The sequence below is a fragment of the Staurois parvus genome, unplaced genomic scaffold (assembly GCF_062004578.1).
Source record: "Staurois parvus isolate SC_StPar_1 unplaced genomic scaffold, SC_StPar_1.0 ptg001311l, whole genome shotgun sequence".
NCBI lineage: Eukaryota > Metazoa > Chordata > Amphibia > Anura > Ranidae > Staurois > Staurois parvus.
The window spans coordinates 58,649-81,131 of NW_028319107.1; the positions used below are offsets into that span (position 1 = coordinate 58,649).

At 44.1% G+C, this 22,483-nt stretch overlaps 1 protein-coding gene across 3 annotated transcripts in view; it reads left to right on the forward strand.

Annotated features, from left to right (window-relative positions):
- PIANP (PILR alpha associated neural protein) overlaps positions 1–22,483 on the forward strand; it is a 79,623-nt gene that overhangs the window by 54,314 nt on the left and 2,826 nt on the right. For all 3 annotated transcript variants that reach the window (XM_089661101.1, XM_089661102.1, XM_089661100.1), the window contains exon 5: positions 8,339–8,524. In XM_089661101.1, coding sequence (XP_089517227.1) covers positions 8,339–8,524 — 186 coding nt within the window. The remainder of the gene's footprint in view (positions 1–8,338; positions 8,525–22,483) is intronic.

The window sequence follows — 22,483 nt, forward strand, 5'->3', positions numbered from 1 at the left end:
TTTGCATTCGTGTCTTGTGTGTCTTCGTGTTGCAACAGCTCTGTGTATACTCTCGTGACTCTCCTGGAATCTGACTCGGCTTGTGACTAGACCATTCTCTGAGTTTTCCTTTGATCTGACCTCCCGTTGCTGAACCCGGCCCGTGACCTGTGATTCTTGTCTACTGTTCTGTACCGTTTGTCCCGTTGTTGTTGACCCGGCCTGCCCCACTACGCTATTGTCTGATCTGATTCCTACCAGCTACATGCCATTGGCGGTGGCCATTACCACAGCTGGAGTGTCTCGGGGGCTGCGACCTGGTTCCTGGCTGCATCAAGTCCATCCCCACCATCAGGGGCCCTGGTGAAAGGCAGCCTGGGACTTAGACTCCGCGCCCTGAGGGACTCCGTTCTGTGGGTGGTGGTTGTCGTCAGTCAGTGCGTGACCCTGCCTCTAGGCCTGCCTGTCCGTTCCACAGCTCCTGCCTGACAGGCACCCATGCTATGTTTTACATACCTGTGCCAGAAGACCCCCCCCAGTGGGACTTTATTGCAGCATTGAAAAATTATATACATATATCCAAAAAGAGATTGTGGTAAAAGAATTATCAGCTTTATCGCATACACATTTTTTGTACAAAATACATAATTCTTAAAGAAAACATTGCTCCGACAGTGTACTTACAAAAAGACTCTTTGTACGAGGTCAAAGACCACACAGATAGAAAGAAACAATTACCCCGACGTGTCCAAGACAAATGCTGGAACCTCGCAAGTCTAATAGGGTTCTCCCAAATAAATATTGAAGAATACAATACGAAACGCGTCAAAGGGGCCATTACACCGTGACGTCTTTGCAGCTGGTACCTATCATAGGTCCGGCGGCCATTTTATTCACATTTTTAATGGTCAGTATAACATTCTTTTATTGTTTGATGGATTAATAAATTGAATTTTTTACAAAAGTACTACGTTATGGGCCGTTTTTTGGTTGGCTCCCTGGAGAGCCAATGTTCACTGCCAGAGCCCAGCATTTGATGATACAGGAGCTGTACTTGTGGCACCAATCCAGAGGAGGGAGCTGTTACCTGACAAGCATCCGCCCATCCATTAAGGAGGCCTCTGCCTGAATTTCCATCTGCACAGACCTAGGGAGACGTTCCTGCAGCTGCTTACCAGCCAGAGGGAGGAGAATCCGTTAAGACGGCCCAACTCATCCATCCTATCCCAAGAGGGGGACCTCTGGTTTTACTGATTATATGCGTACTTAAAGATACGCATCTGGTGAGTGCGTATTTTTACTATTTATCGACACACCACTGGAATGTGAAGTCACCATCAACCCCTGTATCAAGCACCTTATACGAACTGTCACCTATTTTATATATTTTATCATTTATTATTTATTATTGAACTTATTATAATCTTATTATACTTTTAGCGCTGCACTTTTATATACTTAAATGCTGCAACCTCACAAATCTTCTAATAGGGTTCTCCCAAATAAATATTGAAGAATACAATACGAAACGCGTCAAAGGGGCCATTATGCCGTGACGTCTTTGCAGCTGGTACCTATCATAGATCCGGCGGCCATTATATTCACAGTGTACTTACAAAAAGACTCTTTGTACAAGGTCAAAGACCACACAGATAGAAAGAAACAATTACCCCGACGTGTCCAAGACAAATGCTGGAACCTCACAAGTCTAATAGGGTTCTCCCAAATAAATATTGAAGAATACAATATGAAACGCGTCAAAGGGGCCATTACACCGTGACGTCTTTGCAGCTGGTACCTATCATAGGTCTGGCGGCCATTTTATTCACATTTTTAATGGTCAATATATCATTCTTTTATTGTTTGATGGATTAATAAATTAAATTTTTTACAAAAGTACTACATTATGGGCCGATTATTGGTTGGCTCCCTGGAGAGCCAATGTTCACTGCCAGAGCCCAGCATTTGATGATACAGGAGCTGTACTTGTGGCACCAATCCAGAGGAGGGAGATGTTACCTGACAAGCATCCGCCCATCCATTAAGGAGGCCTCTGCCTGAATTTCCATCTGCACAGACCTAGGGAGACGTTCCTGCAGCTGCTTACCAGCCAGAGGGAGGAGAGTCCATGAAGACGGCCCAACTCATCCATCCCATCCCAAGAGGGGGACCTCTGGTTTTACTGATTATATGCGTACTTAAAGATACGCATCTGGTGAGTGCGTATTTTTACTATTTATCGACACACCACTGGAATGTGAAGTCACCATCAACCCCTGTATCAAGCACCTTATACAAACTGTCACCTATTTTATATATTTTATCATTTATTATTTATTATTGAACTTATTATAATCTTATTATACTTTTAGCGCTGCACTTTTATATACTTAAATCCTGGAACCTCAAAATCTTCTAATAGGGTTCTCCCAAATAAATATTGAAGAATACAATTCTCATAAAATTTTTTGGAATACAATCCTCATAAAATATTTTACAATAATTAGGATGAAAATCCTCATGAGCTGGTAGAGAAAGAATCCCTCTCCGTCCGTGTGTCCGTCCAACTGATTGGCACTTTGAGCACACGGACGGGAGGGATTCTTTCTATACAAGCTCATGAAGATTTTCATCCTGATTATTGAAAAATATTTTATTATTATTATACAGGATTTATATATTATTATTATACAGGATTTATATCTTATTATTATACAGGATTTATATCGCGCCAACAGTTTGCTCAGCGCTTTACAACATGAAGGCAGACATTACAGTTACAATTTGGTACAAGAGGAAACTGAGGGCCCGGCTCGTTAGAGCTTACAATCTAGGAGAGGATTGTATTCAAATATATTTTATGAGAACTGCATTCTTCAATATTTTTTTGGGAGAACCCTATTAGAAGATTTGCGAGGTTCCAGCCTTTGTCTTGGACGTTTTTTGTTTTTTATTTTATTATTTTATCTGCAGCGCGGTCCTGCCAGTTATATTGGTTTACGCGGACTGACTTAGCCTAGCTTTCCCGTTCTGCTTCACCCTAAAAAAAAAAAAACACTAAAAGCACTTAGCAGGCAATGGCTATACTGATGCATAAAAAAAAAAAAAAAACTGCACATAAACGCTTTATGGTAGAATATACGGCAGCAGTTTATTTCTGTATTTTTAAAAGTGTCAGCCCTTGATGAAATGTACGACGTGGTAAAATGCGTGCGGTTATGTTAAGCAGATGACTGTGTGACACTCTCCGCAGCGTTAATTGTAGCACCTCTGAGTGGTTTCCTGCTGTGCCCTTCAATATCCTCGCTGAGCGCGTTCCCAGTCTGCGGGAATTTGTTTCCTCCACAGAACAAATTGCATTACAAATAACTTCAACATGAAAGTGACCTTGAGACGTTTGCATAAGTGTCTAAGTGTCTGGTAAAAATAGCTCCATCCTATAGCTGCCATAGTTTCCAAATGGGACTTTGCTTGAAACTTTTTTTTTTTCTAATCCGAGCTTTACTGAAGCTTTTACAAGCGTGGGACGTCGCGCGTACAAATAATGAAAGCTGACAGCGAGCTTGAGGAAAGGAACTAAAAAGCCTGCGTCAAAATATATTCAATTAGTGAATAAAAGATATTGCTGATACTTTTATTTTTTCTAAAAAAAAAAACAAAAGTTGTCGGGGGGAGGGGTTGGGGGTGGATTTTGTCAACGGTTTCATAGACACAACAGTGGAAGGATGCAGCACAGTAAACATTTTGGTGACGGAAAACGTACTATCCCACATGGAAGAAAAATGTATTTGAAATACATTTTAAAAATATTATTCCCAAACATATTGACATATATTTGAAATACTACAGTTTTGGCCGTATTCAATATATTTAAAAAAAAATAAAATAAAAAAAAAATATATATATATATAGATATATATAGATATATATAGATATATACATGTGTGTGTGTGTATATATATATATATATGTGTGTGTGTGTATATATGTGTATATATATGTGTATATATATATATATATACACACACACACACATATATATATATAAATATACACACTTTTTTTTATATATATCTTGTAATATATAAAAACACATTTCAACATGCAGTATATATACAGTGGGGCAAAAAAGTATTTAGTCACCACCAATTGTGCAAGTTCTCCCACTTACAAAGATGAGAGAGGCCTGTAATTGGCATCATAGGGAGACCTCAACTATGAGAGACAAAATGAGAAAACAAATCCAGACAATCACATTGGCTGATCTGGAAAGAATTTATTTGCAAATTATGGTGGAAAATAAGTATTTGGTGAATATGAAAAGTTCATGTCAATACTTTGTTATATATCCTTTGTTGGCAATGACAGAGGTCAGACGTTTTCTGGAAGTCTTCACAAGGTTGGCACACACTGTTGCTGGTATGTTGGCCCATCCTCCATGCAGATCTCCTCTAGAGCAGTGATGTTTTGGGGCTGTCGCTGGGCAACACGGACTTTCAACTCCCTCCAAAGGTTTTCTATGGGGTTGAGATCTGGAGACTGGCTAGGCCACTCCAGGACCTTGAAATGCTTCTTACGAAGCCACTCCTTCGTTGCCCGGGCGGTATGTTTGGGATCATTGTCATGTTGGAAGACCCAGCCACGTTTCATCTTCAATGCCCTTGCTGATGGAAGGAGGTTTGCACTCAAAATCTCACGATACATGGCCCCATTCATTCTGTCCTGTACATGGATCAGTCGTCCTGGTCCCTTTGCGGAGAAACAGCCCCAAAGCATTATGTTGCCACCCCCATGCTTCACAGTAGGTATGGTGTTCTTTGGATGCAACTCAGCATTCTCTCTCCTCCAAACATGACGAGTTGTGTTTCCACCAAACAGTTCTATTTTGGTTTCATGTGACCATATGACATTCTCCCAATCCTCTTCTGGATCATCCAAATGCTCTCTAGCAAACTTCAGACGGGCCCGGACATGTACTGGCTTAAGCAGGGGGACACGTCTGGCACTGCAGGATCTGAGTCCCTGGCGGCGTAGTGTGTTACTGATGGTAGCCTTTGTTACGTTGGTCCCAGCTCTCTGCAGGTCATTCACTAGGTCCCCCCGTGTGGTCCTGGGAGTTTTGCTCACCGTTCTTGTGATCATTTTGACCCCACGGGGTGAGATCTTGCGTGGAGCCCCAGATCGAGGGAGATTATCAGTGGTCTTGTATGTCTTCCATTTTCTAATTATTGCTCCCACAGTTGATTTGTTCACACCAAGCTGCTTGCCTATTGCAGATTCAGTCTTCCCAGCCTGGTGCAGGTCTACAATCTTGTTTCTGGTGTCCTTCGACAGTTCTTTGGTCTTCACCATAGTGGAGTTTGGAGTGTGACTGTTTGAGGTTGTGGACAGGTGTCTTTTATACTGATAACAAGTTCAAACAGGTGCCATTGATACAGGTAATGAGTGCAGGACAGAGGAGCCTCTTAAAGAAGAAGGTACAGGTCTGTGAGAGCCAGAAATCTTGCTTGCTTGTAGGTGACCAAATACTTATTTTCCACCATAATTTTCAAATAAATTCTTTCCAGATCAGTCAATGTGATTGTCTGGATTTGTTTTCTCATTTTGTCTCTCATAGTTGAGGTCTCCCTATGATGCCAATTACAGGCCTCTCTCATCTTTGTAAGTGAGAGAACTTGCACAATTGGTGGCTGACTACTTTTTTGCCCCACTGTATATATATATATACACACACACATATATATATTGCATGTAAATATTTTAAAAAATGTATATTTTTTAAATATATTCTTCAGATTTTTTTTTACCATATAAGAAAGTCATTTTAACACATATTTTTACATATATTTGTAAATACATTCCAAAAATGTAGATTAAATGTATTTTTAAAGACACAGTATATTTGAAAATTTATTTTTAAAAATGTTTTTCAAATATTTTGTAATAAAAACGCATTTCAACATACAGTATATATATAAAAGTCAGATTTCAGGCATCCCCTGCAACAAAAATTTCATTTTTGGTGAGATACTCCGAAATCACGTCTGAGTCTACGTTCACACTTATGCGTTTTCCGTTGTATTTTGCAGAAACGCAGTACAGTCCATTTAACATGATTTTCTATGGGACAGGTTCACATTTGCGCGTTTTCACCTGGTATGTGCTTTGGAAAGGGTCAGGGACTTTCTTAAGCGCAAAACCTTGGTTCTATAGACTTCAGTGGAGACGCTGCACAAAAGCATGTAGTGCGTTTTTGAGGCGTTTCGAGTTTTAAAGTTTTAATCTGCCCAGCAACAAGTTGGAGTAAAAAAAACCGCCAAATGTATCAAAAACACAAAATGCACCGAAAAAAGCACAGCAGAAATGGATCAAATGCAAACTGCATAGGTGTGAACCTAGCCTAAAGGGATGCAGTCCCTACCACTTTCCTCATTACAGCCTTACCGGTGCAGCAGCTGACTGATAATTATGAAACCACTCCCATTAGATCCCGGGTCTCCAAACTTTCTAAGCAAAGGGCCAGTTTACTGTCCTACAGACTTTAGGAGGGCCGGATCGTAAAATGTCCCGGCATCAGTGGGAGTAAACAATGCCCCATCTTTGGTGTTAGTGAGAGGAATTGTGCCCCATCGATGGTGTCTATGGGAGAAATTGTGACCCATCATTGGTGTCATTGGGCCCCATTCTTGGTATCACTGAGATAAACTGTGACACATTGTTGGTGTCATTGGTGGGAATTGCGCCTCAACATTGGTATCATTGGGAGGAATTCACTGGTGTGAATGGATTAAATAGTGCCCCAAGGGCCAGATAAAAGCAAGCAAAGGGCCGCATCCAGCCCCCGGGACCGCAGTTTGGAGACCACTGCATTAGATTCATTGTCCACATGGACAGAGACAAACAAATAGCTCTTTCTTCAGAATAACAAAAGTTAGGACTCTGGCACAAAGTTTGTTAAAATCCTTCCAAAGTACACAGATCACCCGGGAAGGGGGGGATGTATTTTTCTCAACAAAAGTGGAGTTACACTGTAAGTCCTTGTTTCCATCTCTAACTATCCCTCCCCCCGTCTGTTGATGTATGCATTGATTATGAACCAATGAGTTGTTTACAATCTGAATGGATTATATTTGGCAACCATTTCTATAAACCTTGGCAAAGGAAATGAGTTCTTCAAAGAACGCAGATTCGGAGGTAGAACAGGAGAGGGAAGAAATGAGCGCCGCTGCTTGACAAGACAGCTTACAGTTCATTGGCAGCAGAGATTACAGTCCGTCCATGTCATAAAAGCTGCACAGTGGTCCTCATACCTACTTGGCTCTTTGTCAGCTGGCACAAACCAGCACACTTACACGTACAGGTTGGAAGCCTTCCCAAGGGCATTGGCTGAATCATCTCACTTTCCCCCCTAAGGACATCAGATGCTTTGCTCAATGATACTTGCGGTCAATCTGGCTATTGCCAACATGGATCACTTCATCCATTCCTCCACTGCCCAAAGCGTACAACTGCCTGCTTCTTCTATGCTCAGCCTCTTCCAATCTAGCATTTCACGTAGAACTCTGGAAGGGTTACAGGCATGATAAACCTTGCTTGGCCAGACCATGCAGTAGCATCATGTAACCTGTGCTGAGGGTGGGGGAGCTATTAAGGACTAAACCACCTCAAGTCCATGTATGCCAACAACTTTTGGATTTGGTGGTCCATGGGGTTCAGTCACAAAAGGTTGGTTGAAGACCTTTGGGGCAACTCAGTGTCCACCTGGGGAGGCAGGAGAGCCCTTATAATGTAGTGACTCAAAATAAGATCATTACCTCAAAACGAAAAACAAAATGCCTCAAGAGAGGAAAATGACTTGCGTATGCTGAGGTTGTGGTGACCCTAAAAGGGTGGATGCATGCAACCTTCCATGAACGTAGGTGGAGAATAACTTGTCTCTACGCAAGATGGCAAAGGTTGTTCTCAATGCCATGGGGGTCCCAATCCTGGACCTAAGTAGGGTTCTCAGGTGGGTGCTGAATCAAGGAAAGTAGGAAGACATACTGTATATGGCGCCCATCATCTTGGTTGATTGAACATCAAATAGCTTTATTGCATGTCACCAAGTTGACACTCTACGCCCAGTTGCCCTGAGGACAGAGCAGAGGATGCCTGTTATTTGATCTGAAGCTCTATGCTGACTACTTGGAAACACACCTAGGAAATAGGAGCAGAAGAATGAGAATTCTAGGAGAAATGTGTTGTGTAGAATTCTATCTATCTATCTATCTATCTATCTATCTATCTATCTTTTAGGATTTTACCAGTCACAAGAGGTACAGTATATGCACTTATTTGTGGTTTTTGCTTCTCCTTCCAGCTGTGAGCGCAGACAGAAACGTAGGCGCAACCGCAATGAGCGCTGTGCTTTACCGGAAGAAGGAAGCCTGCAGCCCCTGACCGACTTGTCACCCGACTCTGACATCCCTGGGCTCCATCCATTAAAACTTGGTGACTTCAACAAAAGTGGCCTGGATGAAAGAAGTGTTCCCTGCAGAACAAGCAAGTAAGTCAAGCAGCCTTATTCCATACACAATACAAGGAGCAAACTAAGGTCTACCTAGTGAAAATGAGAGCATTCTAACACAGAACTATGGTCTCCCACCAAAGCTAAACTCCAGGAACTATTTGTATTGCATACAGTATGTGTATTGGACCACCTTGGACCAATGTAAGTAGGCGTATCTTATACCTGATGGGCCTCTGATAAAGCTTAAAATCAGTGTAGTAGTCCACACTACTACAATGATAGCTGTGATCTTCCAGGTCATGCTCATGTTCTATGCCAAGGGTCTCCAAACTTTCTAGACAAAGGGCCAGTATACTGTCCATTAGATTTCAGGGGGCCAGACTGTGGCCAGTAGGAGTAGAATATGTATTGGTGTCAGTAGGAGTAAACAATACCCCGGGCTTTTTGATCAGTGGGAAATGTCAAAGCGCCTGTGGTCAGTAGAAGGAGGAATGGTGCCCCATCTTTGGTATTAGTGTGATGAATAGTGCTCCAACATTGGTTTTAGGAGGAATAGTGCCCCATCATTGGAATCAGTGGGAGGAATAGTGCCCCATCATTTTTATCAGTGGGAGGAATAGTGCCCCATCATTGGTGTCAGTGGGGAGAATAGTGCCCCATCATTGGTATCAGTGGGAAAAATAGTGCCCCATCATTGGTATCAGTGGGAAAAATAGTGCCCCATCATTGGTATCAGTGGGAGGAATAGTGCCCCATCATTGGTATCAGTGGGAGGAATAGTGTCCCATCATTGGTGTCAGTGGGGAGAATAGTGCCCCATCATTGGTATCAGTGGGAAAAATAGTGCCCCATCATTGGTATCAGTGGGAAAAATAGTGCCCCATCATTGGTATCAGTGGGAGGAATAGTGCCCCATCATTGGTATCAGTGGGAGGAATAGTGTCCCATCATTGGTGTCAGTGGGAGGAATAGTGCTCCATCATTGGTATCAGTGGAAGGAATAGTGCCCCATCATTGGTGTCAGTGGAAGGAATAGTGCCCCATCATTAGTATCAGTGAGAGACAAAGTACCCATCATTAGCAGTAGTGGGAAGAATAGTGCCTCATCCTTGGTACCAGTTGGAGGAACAGTGACCCTTCATTGGTACCAGTAGGAGGAATAGTGCCTCATCAATAGTATCAGTGGGAGGAACAGTGCCTTACCATTGGTACCAGTAGGAAGAATAGTGCCATGTATGAGTGCTCCACTGTTGGTGTCAATTAGAAGAATTAACCCCAATGTTGGTATCAGTAGGAGGAAGAGTTCCATGTATAAGTGGGAGAAATAGTGTCACAAGTGGATAAAGGTAAAGTAAGGCTGGCCATACATTATACAATTATCTTACAATTTTCTGCCCAATTTTCTTTAGATTTACCTTCAACTGTGTAGTACAAGGGCCTGCCTAATTGGATACAACTGAAAGTGTTGTTTAGGTTTGTCCTCCTATTATATGGTTTTTGGTAAATCTAAACCAAAAATCTCCAGATAATTGTATAATGTATGGCCAGCCTAAAGGGCTGCAGTTTGGAGACCACTGTACTATGTGAGTAGCTGCCCCACTGCATACTGACTACAAAGGGTCGCACCGCTGCCATTCATAGAATGCCTTGTATTTTTTTCAATGAATACAAGGCATTCTCTGATTGGACAAGTTTGAGATCATGACCTCACCTCATCCAGACCTAGCATCAATTATATTGTTGTTTTCACTAAATTAGGAAGTTTTAAACCCTTATAGGGCTATTATTTTTTTAGTTGGAGAGATTTCCCTTCACATCCTGTCCTGGAGACACAACAGGAAAGTCAACGGAATTCCCATCTTGGAGAGTTGCCACAGCAACAATTGTCACCATTGGGGTTAAATGTAAAGAACTTAATGAAAAAGTACTTTTATTTAACAGACAACGTTCCTGATCAGCGCTGCAGCCAATTAGGAGAGAGCGTTCTTGATTAGTGCTCCTTTAAATTGGGAAGTGACACATGGCTCTATGTTCAAGCAACGTGTCTCTATGCTTTAGGCCAAACCCCCCCTTTGCTGCAGATCTGTACCTGTATTCTTGTGCTTTCTCTGTCTTCCATGCCAGTCTTCAGCTTCTAGATACCCTGTTACTTCTGCTGTGCCCCATGACTCCAGTGCTCCACAAAGCATTCTATGCCATCTATTCATCCTACTGTTCCCTTGTGTGTCCCATGACTCCAATGCTCCACAAAGCATCCTGTATCACCCAGTGACTGCAGTGTGCCCTGTAACTTCGGGTGCACCCCATGACTCCAGTGCACCCCAAAGCATCCTGTGTCATCTAAGCTCACCCTTGTGCATCCCATGACAGCATGTGCTCCCCAGAGCATCCTGTGTACCCAGTGACTCTATGTGCACCGCAGAGCATCCTGCATCATCCAGTGACCCCAGAGGACCCTGTGTTATCTAGTGACCCCAGAAGATCCTGTGTCATTTAATGACAGTGAGGCCCTGTGACTCCAAGTGTGCCCTGGAGAACCCAGTGACATCTGAAGACCTTCAGTGCACCCTTATGTGTGCCCTGTGTCATTTACCAACTCCAGTGGACCCCTGAACATCCTGTTCTCTAGTGACCCTAGTTTGCCCCTGTGCCTCCTGTGACACCAAGTGCTCCTCAGAGCATCCTATGCTATCTAGTGACTCCAGAGCACCCCTATGTGCCCGGTGACTCTAAGGACACCCCCAAGCATCTTCTATCCTCTAGTAACTTCCATGTGCCTTATGACTTTGGTGTACCCCAGAGTATTCTGTGTCATCTAGTGATTCCAGTGTGCCCCTGTGGCTGCAGTGCACCCCTGAGTATTTTGTGTCATTTAGTGACCCAGTTCACCCCTGTGCATCCCATGACTCCAAGTGCTCCCCAGAGGGGAGTTATCTAGTGATTCCGGTGCTCCTTAGGGCATCCTGTGTAATCTAATGACTTCAGGGCACTCCTGTGTACCCCTTGACTCCATGTGCACCCCAAAGCATCCTGTGTCATCTAATGACCCCAGCTCACCCTCGTGCTTACCATGACGTGCTCTCCAGAGCATCCTGTGTACCCAGTAAATCTATGTGCACCCCAGAGCATCCTGCATCGTCCAGTGATCCAGAGGATCCTGCGTTATCTAGTGACCCCAGAGGATCCTGTGTCATCTAGTGACCCCAGAGGATCCAGAGTCATCTAGAGACCCCAGAAGGTCCTGTGCCCGTTGACTCCAAGGACACCCCCAAGCATCTTCTGTCTTCTAGTAACTTCCATGTGCTTCATGACTTCGGTGTACCCCAGAGCATTCTGTGTCATCTAGTGACTCCAGTGTGCACCCCTGAGTTCTTGTGTCATTTAGTGACCCAGTTCACCCCTTGACTCCAAGTGCTCCCCCGAGGGGAGTTATCTAGTGACTCCAGTGCTCCTTAGGGCATCCTGTGTAATCTACTGACTTTAGGGCACTCCTGTGTACCCCCTGACTCCATGTGCACCCCAAAGCATTCTGTCAGCTCACCCTTGTGCATACCATGACAACATGTGCTCTCCAGAGCATTCTGTGTCCTCTAGTGACTCAAGGACACCTTGGGGGCATCCTGTGCCATCTAGTGACTTCAAGTGAGCCCTGGGTCTCCACATGTACCCCAGTGAGTCCTCAATGACACCTAGTGCATCCTTTTGTCCTTGGTGACACCTGTGTCTCTATGCAGGCTATAATACGCTTCTACATCTTCTGGACAAATCTTCTCTCAGTGGATACAGACCTCTGTCCATGACAGCAGCGCTGTATATAAGCCACTGTAATTAATATTGATCTGAAATTGGAAAGTATCTTGAGCACCTTGTATGTCTAAGGATTCACACTCTCCATTAGAAAACACAAACCTTGCCTGCGCCTCTCAACATTCTGTCTCTGTACTGTGCAAAAATAATCAATATGATCTGTAATCTCTCCGCACCTGGGTACTCAGTATTACAAACCACCGAGCCTCTGCACTGTGACACTGCCCCCCTGTGGACAACAGCGTGCCATCTCTCCAGGCAAACATACACCCACCGGCCACTTTATTAGGTACACCTTGCTAGTACCGGGTTGGACACCCTTTGCCTTCAGGACTGCATTCATTCTTCAAGGCGTATATTCAACAAGGTGTTGGAAATATTCCTCAGAGATTTTGGTCCATATTGACATGAGTTACTGTTGCCTTTTTATTATCTCGAACCAGTCTACCCATTCTCCTCTGACCTCAACAAGGCTGTTTCGTCCACACAACTGCCACTCACTGGATATTTTCCCTTTTCTGGACTATTCTCTGTAAACCCTAGGGATGGTTGTGCGTGAAAATCCCAGTAGATCAGCAGTTTGTGAAATACTCGGACCAGCCTGTCTGGCACCAACAACCATGCCACGTTCCGAGTGACTTAAATCCCCTTTATTCCCCATTCTGATGCTCGGTTTGATCTTCACCAAGGCGTCTTACACGTCTAGATGCCTAAATGCACTGTGTTGCTGCCATGTGATTGGCTGATTAGCAATTTGTGTTAGCAAGCTATTGAACAGGTGGACCTAATAAAGTGGCCGGTGAGGATAGACTGTCACACCTCGTACCTGCAGTCTCTGACAAATGTCTGTAGCATTACATATACTAAATTGAACAAGTGTTGAGCAATTGAACAAGTGTACCTAATAAAGTGGCTGGTGAGTGTAAAAGGGACATTTTGTTTCATAGAATTATTGGATTTTGAAGTAGAACGCTGGGCAATCAGCTAAATACACTGATAAAATACACATATGGGAGCTGCAGGAAGGAGAGCGTTCATCCTACAGTGAAACTCCTGGAGTGGAAGCCCTGAGACTCAAACCAAGTGAAGTATGCATTCCATATCAAGAAGTAGACTTCATAGCTGTCAGCATCATAGGACTCACAGACTCCAAGATGCACCAGTCTCTCAACCAGGCAGTAAAGCTGATGGTAAATCAGTGCTTGTGTCAGAAGTTCCTGATAATCCAGCAGAGCCCACTAGGCATCTGCCAGGAGCCTTCCCACCAGGGGCGGACTGACCATTTGGAAACTAGGGCACTGCCCGAGGGCCCAGGGTCAGTAGGGGGCCCCATGAGATGACCCTGGTACCTTTTTCGTAGGTTTTTTTGAGTTTGGGCAGGGACACAGGGGCCCCATTATCTCCTATTGCCCGGGGGCCCCATGAGTTGTCAGTCCACCCCTGCTTCCCACGTCAGCGTACCATATCTGCCTGGGAGGTTTGCATACCATTTGTCCCCACCTATAATGTACACAGCTGACAAGGCTGGAACATAAAGTTCTGCCCAGGACAGGATCCAATCCACCTCAGTTGCCACAAGACATCTGGTTCCTTCCTGATGATTGATGTATGGCACTGCCATGGCATTGCGTTACTGAATCTAAACCGGATGACCCCCCAGTAAGATGGTCCAAAGCTATAGAGCAAACCAAATGCCTGAAGCTCCAGAATGTTGAAAAGGAGATGAGACTCGATGCCCTACCCCCAAACTGGTTTCCATCATGACGATCCTCCACACGACGGGAAGGAAGTACTTTCCAAAATCAGAGCCACCAGGTCAGGGGCAGCCTGGTCCGTGTTGATAGAAATATCAGTCTGCCCCGAGGCCAGATTGAATTATCCCACAATGAAAGAATGTTGCATTGTAGAGGTCCGGAGTAAAACTGGGCAAAAGGGACTGCCTTGAACGAGGCTTCCATTAGACCTAGGTACCTCAAGCAAAAATGGAGGTTTGCACGGAATGATGTCAACAGAAGCCAGAAATTCTCCTTAGGGAAGGAAGGCGATGACAAAATTGAATATGTGGACTCAAATGAAGGCACTCAGAACTTTGAGATTGAAAATTAGCTAAATGTTCTCTTTAGGGCTTAGAAAGGGGAAGGAGGTTGGAGTAAACACCCTGGATCTGTTTTCTCATAGAAACTGGGGCAATGACTGTTTGATCCAGAAGAACTGAGAGAGCTTGATGGAGATCTGCTAATCTGTGATGCAGAAAGGTTGGAGGGGTTAGAAGTTGAGGGAGTCAAACTCCAGTTTATAGCCCTGTGATATCACCTCCTGCACCCAAAAATCACAAATGCAAGCTGTCTGATCATCTGTAAAGGCTAACAAATGTGCCCCCAACCCTAGAAAGTGGGAGTGCACCCTGATGTAGAGGAAGGCCTGCCTGAGGATTTCATACTCCGAGTGCCAGACCTTGTGGGTGTACGGGAAGCCAAGCTTGAGGGGGGGGAGGGGGTTGTGGAAGGTGGCTGCCCTTGCCACCAGCGCTAGGGTTCCTCAGTCCAGTACTTTATCTGGATCTGTTTTCTCATAGAAGCTGGGGCAATGACTGTTTGATCCAGAAGAACTGAGAGAGCTTGATGGAGATCTGCTAATCTGTGATGCAGAAAGGTTGGAGGGGTGAGAAGTTGAGGAGGTAAACTCCAGTTTATAGCCCTGTGATATCACCTCCTGCACCCAAGAATCACAAATGCAAGCTGTCTGATCATCTGTAAAGGCTAACAAATGTGCCCCCTCCCTAGAAAGTGGGAGTGCACCCTGATGTAGAGGAAGGCCTGCCTGAGGATTTCATACTCAGAGTGCCAGACCTTGTGGGTGTACGGGAAGCCAAGCTTGAGGGGGGGGAGGGGGTTGTAGAAGGTGGATGCCCTTGCCACCAGCGCTAGGGTTCCTCAGTCCAGTACTTTATCCTTATACATGAGATGCATGCGAGAAATGACACAAGAGGCTTCTAGCAAACCGTCACAGCTGAAATGTAATGCTACAGCCATTTGTTCCGCGCATTCTATAAGCGAGGGATCAACCTCGGCAGCGGTTAAATCTCTTTTAAGGGATTTTGATTAGTCGGACATGGTTTGACAAAGTAAGGGCTTTCAACCGCTTGTCGTTTGGGTCCTTAAAGAAAATCACCTCCTCTACCTGAACGGTAAAGCAAGGGAGAATACTTCCGGATCCAGAGTGGAAAAAAACACTTCTGCAAAAAATCCTTACTAAAGGGATAAAAGGATAATAACATGGCAAGGGAGAGCAAACAGCTTGTCAGAATGTTTCCAATCTCTCGGAGAAATAGTTGAAAATGATGGTGCAAAGGGAAACTGTTCACAACCTTTGGAGTTTTAAGCGACCCAAGGCTGGAATCAGCACTGTTAACCACTTGAGCTCCTGAGGATTTACCCCTCTTAATGACCACGCCTCTTTTTGCTACTTGGCGCTGCACTAATTCAACTGATAATTGCGCGGTCATGCAATGCTGCACCCAAACGAAATTTACGTCCTTTTTTTCACACAAATAGAGCTTTCTTTCGGTGGTATTTGATCACCTGTGCGCTTTTTATTTTTCACGCTATAAACAAAAAAACACCAAAAATTTTGAAGAAAAACAATATTTTTTATTTTCAGCTATAAAAAATATATAGTAAACTCAAAGTTGGTTATAAATTTAGGCCAAAATGTATTCTGCTCCATGTTTTTGGTAAAAAAAATCCCAATAAGTGTATATTGATTGCTTTGTGTGGAAGTTATAGCGTCTACAAACTATGGTATAGATACTGCAATTTACGCCATTTTTCTGCTATACAGCGCTGCGCTAGTTTAACGGACAATTGCGCGGTCATGCAATATGGTACATAAATGAAATTTACATCCTTTTTTTCCCCACAAATTGAGCTTTCTTTCGGTGGTATTTTATCGCCTGTGCGGTTTTTATTTTTTGCGCTATAAAAAACAAAGCCTGACAATTTTGAGGAAAAAAAAACAATATTTTGGACTTTTGCTATAAAACATGTCCAGTAAAAAAAAATGCAAAAATCAAATTTAGTCATAAATTTCTGCCAAAATGTATTCTGCGACATGTCTTTGCTTGAAAAAAAAAACCCAATACGTGTAAATTAATTGGTTTACGTGAAAGTTATAGCGTTTACAAATGGCGGGAAAGATACTGGGATTTTTAGGGGTTTTTTTATACTGATAATGGCGGCGATCAGCGAATTATGGCGGCGATCAGGGACTTATGGCAGCGACCAGCGACTTATGGCGGGACTGCGGCGGACATTTTGACATTGGGGAGTACTGACTTGGGGTCACTGACATCCCCAAAAACACTAATACAGTGATCAGTGCAAAAAAAAAAAAAACTGACACTGTACTAATGGCAATGGGGAGGAAGGGGTTAACTTTAGCAGGGAAGGGTTATAGGAGTGAGGGGAGTGTTTTACTAGGGGGCGGGGTGTGTACTGGGCGGTACAAGGCTGATCGAGAAAGAAAAACTGTTCTTTCTCGATCAGCTCATCCTCGAGCTGTCAGGGAAGTGACAGACAGCACAGCTACTGCAGCTGTGCTGTCTGTCACTGTTTGCCGCCGATCACCGGGACATAGCCGCTAAGGAGCGGCTGTGACCCAGCGACTCACATCTGCGGCAGAGAACCGCGGGACAAATAGGGCGGCGGCGCGCCTCGCGCGCCCCCTATTTGTTTACAAAACACACGTCTTAAAACGTGGTTTTGCCTGTGAGTGCCGCCCTGCCGCCGTATATGTACAGTGGCTGGGCGGCATGCGGTTAAAATCAATAGAGTGATCCTCTAGTTTTAGAAAGGTGCACACTGCATCAATAGGAGCTGAAATGGTCCCCATTAAATTGGGAGTCTTAGCAGTAGTCTGCAACTTCTCAGGGGCAAGCTCATCAGTCAAGGACTGGAGTGACTCAGAATCAGAGTGTCTGCAGCTGATAGTTTGGAAGCTATAAAGGCAGTACGGAAACCAGATATACAATCGTGCTCAAAGGTTTGCACCCCCTTGGAGAAATGGTAATAAAGAGTATGTACCATTTTTTAAAGAAACATGAGCAAGCAAGCAAAATACATTTCTTTTATTTCTTATGGGATTCATATTTTGTAAACGTAGGTCAAAACAGAATGGCACAATCATAAAAAAAACATGGCAATAAGTAAACAACAAATGAAATGCCCCCCGTTCAAAAGTCTGCATCCCCTTAGTTCTTAATTATTATTATTATACAGTATTTATAAAGCGCCAATAGTTTGCTCAGCGCTGTACATTATAATGGGAGACAGTACATGAGACAGTACAGTAACAATACAGTACAATACATGAGGGGTTGGAGGGCCCTGCTCCTTGGGGCTTACAATCTAGGAGGGAGGGGATAGTGGTACAGGAGGAAATAGCTGTGGGGGATGGAGTGGTAGGAAGAGTGGAGGAGATCGGCAATTAGGTGAGGGCGGGGTAGGCTTCCCTGAAGAGATGGGTTTTCAGGGTGCACCTAAAGGTGAGGAGGGTAGGTGACAGTCTGATGGATTGGGGTAGTAAGTTCCAGAGGATGGGGAAAGCTCTAGATTAGTCCTGGAGACATGGGAGGAGGAGACCGAGAACTAGAGAATAGGAGGTCTTGTGAGGAGCGGAGAGTACGTTTTGGGTATCAGGTCGGTGAGGTAGTTCAGGGCAGTGTTATGGATAGCTTTGTATGTCAGTGTTAGTATTTTGAATTTAATGCATTGGGCAATCGGAAGCCAGTGGAGGGAATGACAGAGGTGGGTGGCAGAAGCGGAGCGGTTGGTAAGGTGGATGAGTCTGGCCGCTGAGTTCAGGATAGACTGAAGCGGGGATAGTCTGCGATGAGGTAGGCCGGTGAGAAGGGAGTTGCAGTAGTCCAGACGTGAGATAATAAGGGAGTGAACGAGTTCTTTAGTAGTGTCTGGGGTTAGGAACGTACGTATTTTGGAGATGTTGCGGAGGTGGAGCCTGCATGAGTTTGCCAGCGATTGGACATGGGGTTGGAAGGACAGGTTTGAGTCTAGAGTGACACCTAGGACTTTGGCTTGTAGGGTGGGACTGATGGTGGCGTTGTTGGTCGTGATGGAGAGGATGGGGGGGGGGGGCGCGGGCTGGGGGGAAAATTAGGAGCTCAGTTTTGGAAAGGTTCAATTTATGTAGTTTGGGGCAGTGTTATGAACAGTTTTGTATGTCAGTGTTAGTAATTTGAATTTTAAGCGCTGGGCAGTCGGAAGCCAGTGGAGGGATTGGCAGAGGGGGGTGGTAGAGCTGCCCATTCGTCTTGGCAAAATGCCTCCAGGTCATGCAAAGTCTTTGTTCGTCTTAAATGAACTGCACATTTGAGATCTCCCCAGAGCGGCTCGATGTTATTAAGGTCAGGAGACTGTGATGGCCACTACAGAACCTTCACCTATTTCTGCTGTAACCATCGGAGGGTCAACTTGGCCTTGTGTTTAGGGTCACTGTCATGCTGGAAAGCCCAACAGCGTCCCATGTGCAGCTTTCCTGCAGAAGAAGCCAAATTGTCTGCCAGTATTTTCTGATAACATGCTATATTTATCTTGCTATCAATTTTCACAAGATTCCCCGTGCCTTTAGAGCTCATACCCCCTCCAGCCACCACAATGCTTCATAGTAGGGATGGTATTCTTGTCACTGCTGACCCTTCTCCAAACATATGGTTGTGACCATAAAGCTCTGTTTTGGTCTCGTCACTCCAGAGTAGTGTGCCAGAAGCTGTGAGGCGTGTCAAGGTGATGTTGGGCATATTGTAAGTGTGCTTTTTTGTGGCATTGGTGCAGTAAAGGCTTCTTTCTGGCAACTTGACCATGCAGCTCATTTTTGTTCAAGTATGGTCTTATTGTGCTTCTTAAAACAACCACACCGTTTTTTTCCAGAGCAGCCTGTATTTCTCCTGAGGTTACTTGTGGGTTTTCTTTGTATCCTGAACAATTCTTCTGGCAGTTGAGGCTGCAATCTTTCTTGGTCTACCTGACCTTGGCTTGGTATCAAGAGATGCCTGAATTTTCTACTTTTTAATAAGTGATTGAACAGTATTGACTGGCATATTCAAGGCTTTGGATATCTTCTTATATCCTTTTCCATCTTTATAAAGTTCCATTACCTTGTTACGCAGGTCTTTTGATAGTTCTTTTCTGTTCCCCATGGCTCAGTATCTACCCTGCTCAGTGCATCCAGTGAGAGCTAACAAACTCATTGACTATTTATACACAGACAATAATTGCAATTTAAAAAACCACAGATGTGGGAAATTAACCTTTAATTGGCATTTTTACCCTGTGTGTGTCACCTTGTGTGTTTGTACCAAGGCCCAACATTCCAGGGGATGGAAACTTTTGATCTGGGCCATTTGGGCGATTTCTATTCTCATGATTTAAAAAGGAGCCAAACAACTATGTGACAAAAAAGGTTTGATATGATCACTATCCTTAAATTAAAAACAGCATGATCAGTCATATTTTCAAGGGCATGGGAGCATGCTTGTGGCCTCTGCGATCAGAGTCAGCAAATAACTGAGTAATCTGGGTCATAAAATCTTGAGTAACCATGATAGAAACCTCAGCTAAGAGGGCAGAGGGAACATCCACACCCAATGGAATAAAAAAGGACTCAAGAGGATAGGTCATACTCTAAGATCAGAGGATAACATCATTCCAGGATGCAGACTTTGTACCATCAGAAGGTACACTGAAAGCATCCCCAGAACTGTTAGAAGAATGTGAGTTGGGGGCACCTGGTACAGTGAGACTGCTTCCCCCATGTCTATAATCAGACTTGTCCCTGCATGACATTAATGCAGTGTTTCTCAACTCCAGTCCTCATGGACCCCCAACAGGTCATGTTTTGAGGATTTCCATTATTTTGCACAGGTGATTTGATCAGTTTCACTGCCTTAGTAATTACCACAGCTGTTTCATCTGAGGGAAATCCTGAAAACATGACCTGTTGGGGGTCCATGAGGACTGGAGTTGAGAAACACTGCAGTAATGCAACATATAGGCTCAGAGTAGTACTCCCACAACCCAGACAGCTGGTAGCAGGTGAGGATCAGATGGCTGGGGGTAACCAAAGTCGCTGTAGGTGGCCAGCAGGAATGGATCAAAGATCGAAGTTCCACATACAGTGAAGGAAATAAGTATTTGCTCCCCTGCTGATTTTGAATGTTTTCCCACTCAGAAAGAATTTATCAGTCTAAAAATCAAATGTTCGGTGTATTGTAATACTCAGAGACAGAATAGCAACAACAAATTCAGCAGAAATGCATGTCTAACAAATGATGACTGATTTGCATGTTCATGAGGGAAATACAGTTGCAAGAAAAAGTATGTGAACCCCTTGGGATTACATAGAGTTTTGCATGAATTGGGCATAGAATGTGCTCTGAACGTCATCTAAGTCACAACAATAGAAGAACACAGTCTGCTGAACATAATACTACACAAACATTAGATGTTGCCATGGTTTAATTGCACATAACATGTAAACATTCACAGTGCAGGGAGGAAAAAGTATGTGAGGCCCTAGCTTAATGACTTCTCCCAGAGCTAATTGGAGCCAGGAGTGAGCCAACCTTGACTCCAATCAGTGTGATGATATTGGATGTGTTGCTGACAGCTGTCCTGCCCCTTAAAACCACACACCTGTTTTGGGTTTACTGGTTTCAAGAAGCACTGTCTGATGTGAACCATGCCTCACAGAAAAGAGCTCTCAGAAGACCTACGATCAAGAATTGTTGACTTGCATGAAGCTGGAAAGGGTTACAAAAGTATCTCCAAAAGCCTTGATGTTCATGTGTCCACGGTAAGACAGACTGTCTACAAATGGAGAAAGTTTAGCGCTGTTGCTACTCTCCCTAGGCGTGGTCGTCCTGTAAAAATGACTGCAAGAGCACAGCGGAGAATGCTGCATGAGGTAAAGAAGAATCCCAGAGTGTCAGCTAAAGACCTACAGAAATCTCTGGCACATGCTAACATTTTTGTTGACACATCTACAATAAGGAAAACATTAAACAAGAATGGAGTACATGGGAGGACACCACGGAGGAAGCCATTGCTGTCCAAAAAGAATATTGCAGCACGTTTGAAGTTTGCAAAAGAGCACCTGGATGTTCCACAGCACTACTGGCAAAATATACTGAGGACAGATGAAACCAAGATTGATTTGTTTGGGAAGAACACACAACACTATGTGTGGAGAAAAAAAGGCACAGCACACCAACATCAAAACCTCCTCCCCTCTGTAAAACATGGCGGAGGAAGCATCATGGTTTGGGGCTGCTTTGCTGCCTCAGGGCCTGGACGGATTGTTGTCATTGATGGGAAAATGAATTCCAGAGTTTATCAAGACATTTTACAGGAAAACGTACGACCATCTGTCCGCCAACTGAAGCTCCGCAGAGGATGGGTGATGCAACAGGACAATGACCCAAAGCATACAAGTAATTCAACAAAACAATGGCTGCAACAGCACAGAATACGCCTTCTGGAGTGGCCCAGTCAGAGTCTTGACCTCAACCCGATTGAAATGCTGTGGCATGACCTTAAGAGAGCGATTCACACCAGACATCCCAAGAATATTGCTACACTGAAACAGTTTTGTGAAAAGGAGTGGTCCAAAATAACTCCAGATCGTTGTGCAGGTCTGATCTGCAACTACAGGAAATGTTTGGTTGAGGTTATTGCTGCCAAAGGAGAGTCAACCAGTTATTAAGTCCAAAGGTTCACATACTTTTTCCTCCCTGCACTGTGAATGTTTACATGTTATGTGCAATTAAACCATGGCAACATCTAATGTTTGTGTAGTATTATGTTCAGCAGATTGTGTTCTTCTACTGTTGTGACTTAGATGACGTTCAGAGCACATTTTATGCCCAATTCATGCAAAACTCCATGTAATCCCAAGGGGTTCACATACTTTTTCTTGCAACTGTAAGTATTTGATCCCCTTCACAAAACATGGCTTAGTACTTGGGTGGCAAATCCCTTCTTGGCAATCACAGAGGTCAGATGTTTCCTGGAGTTGGCCACCAGGTTTGCACACATCTCAGGATTGAGATGCCCACTCCTCTTGGCAGATCCTCTCCAAGTCATTAAGGTTTGGTGGCTGACGCTTGGCAACTAA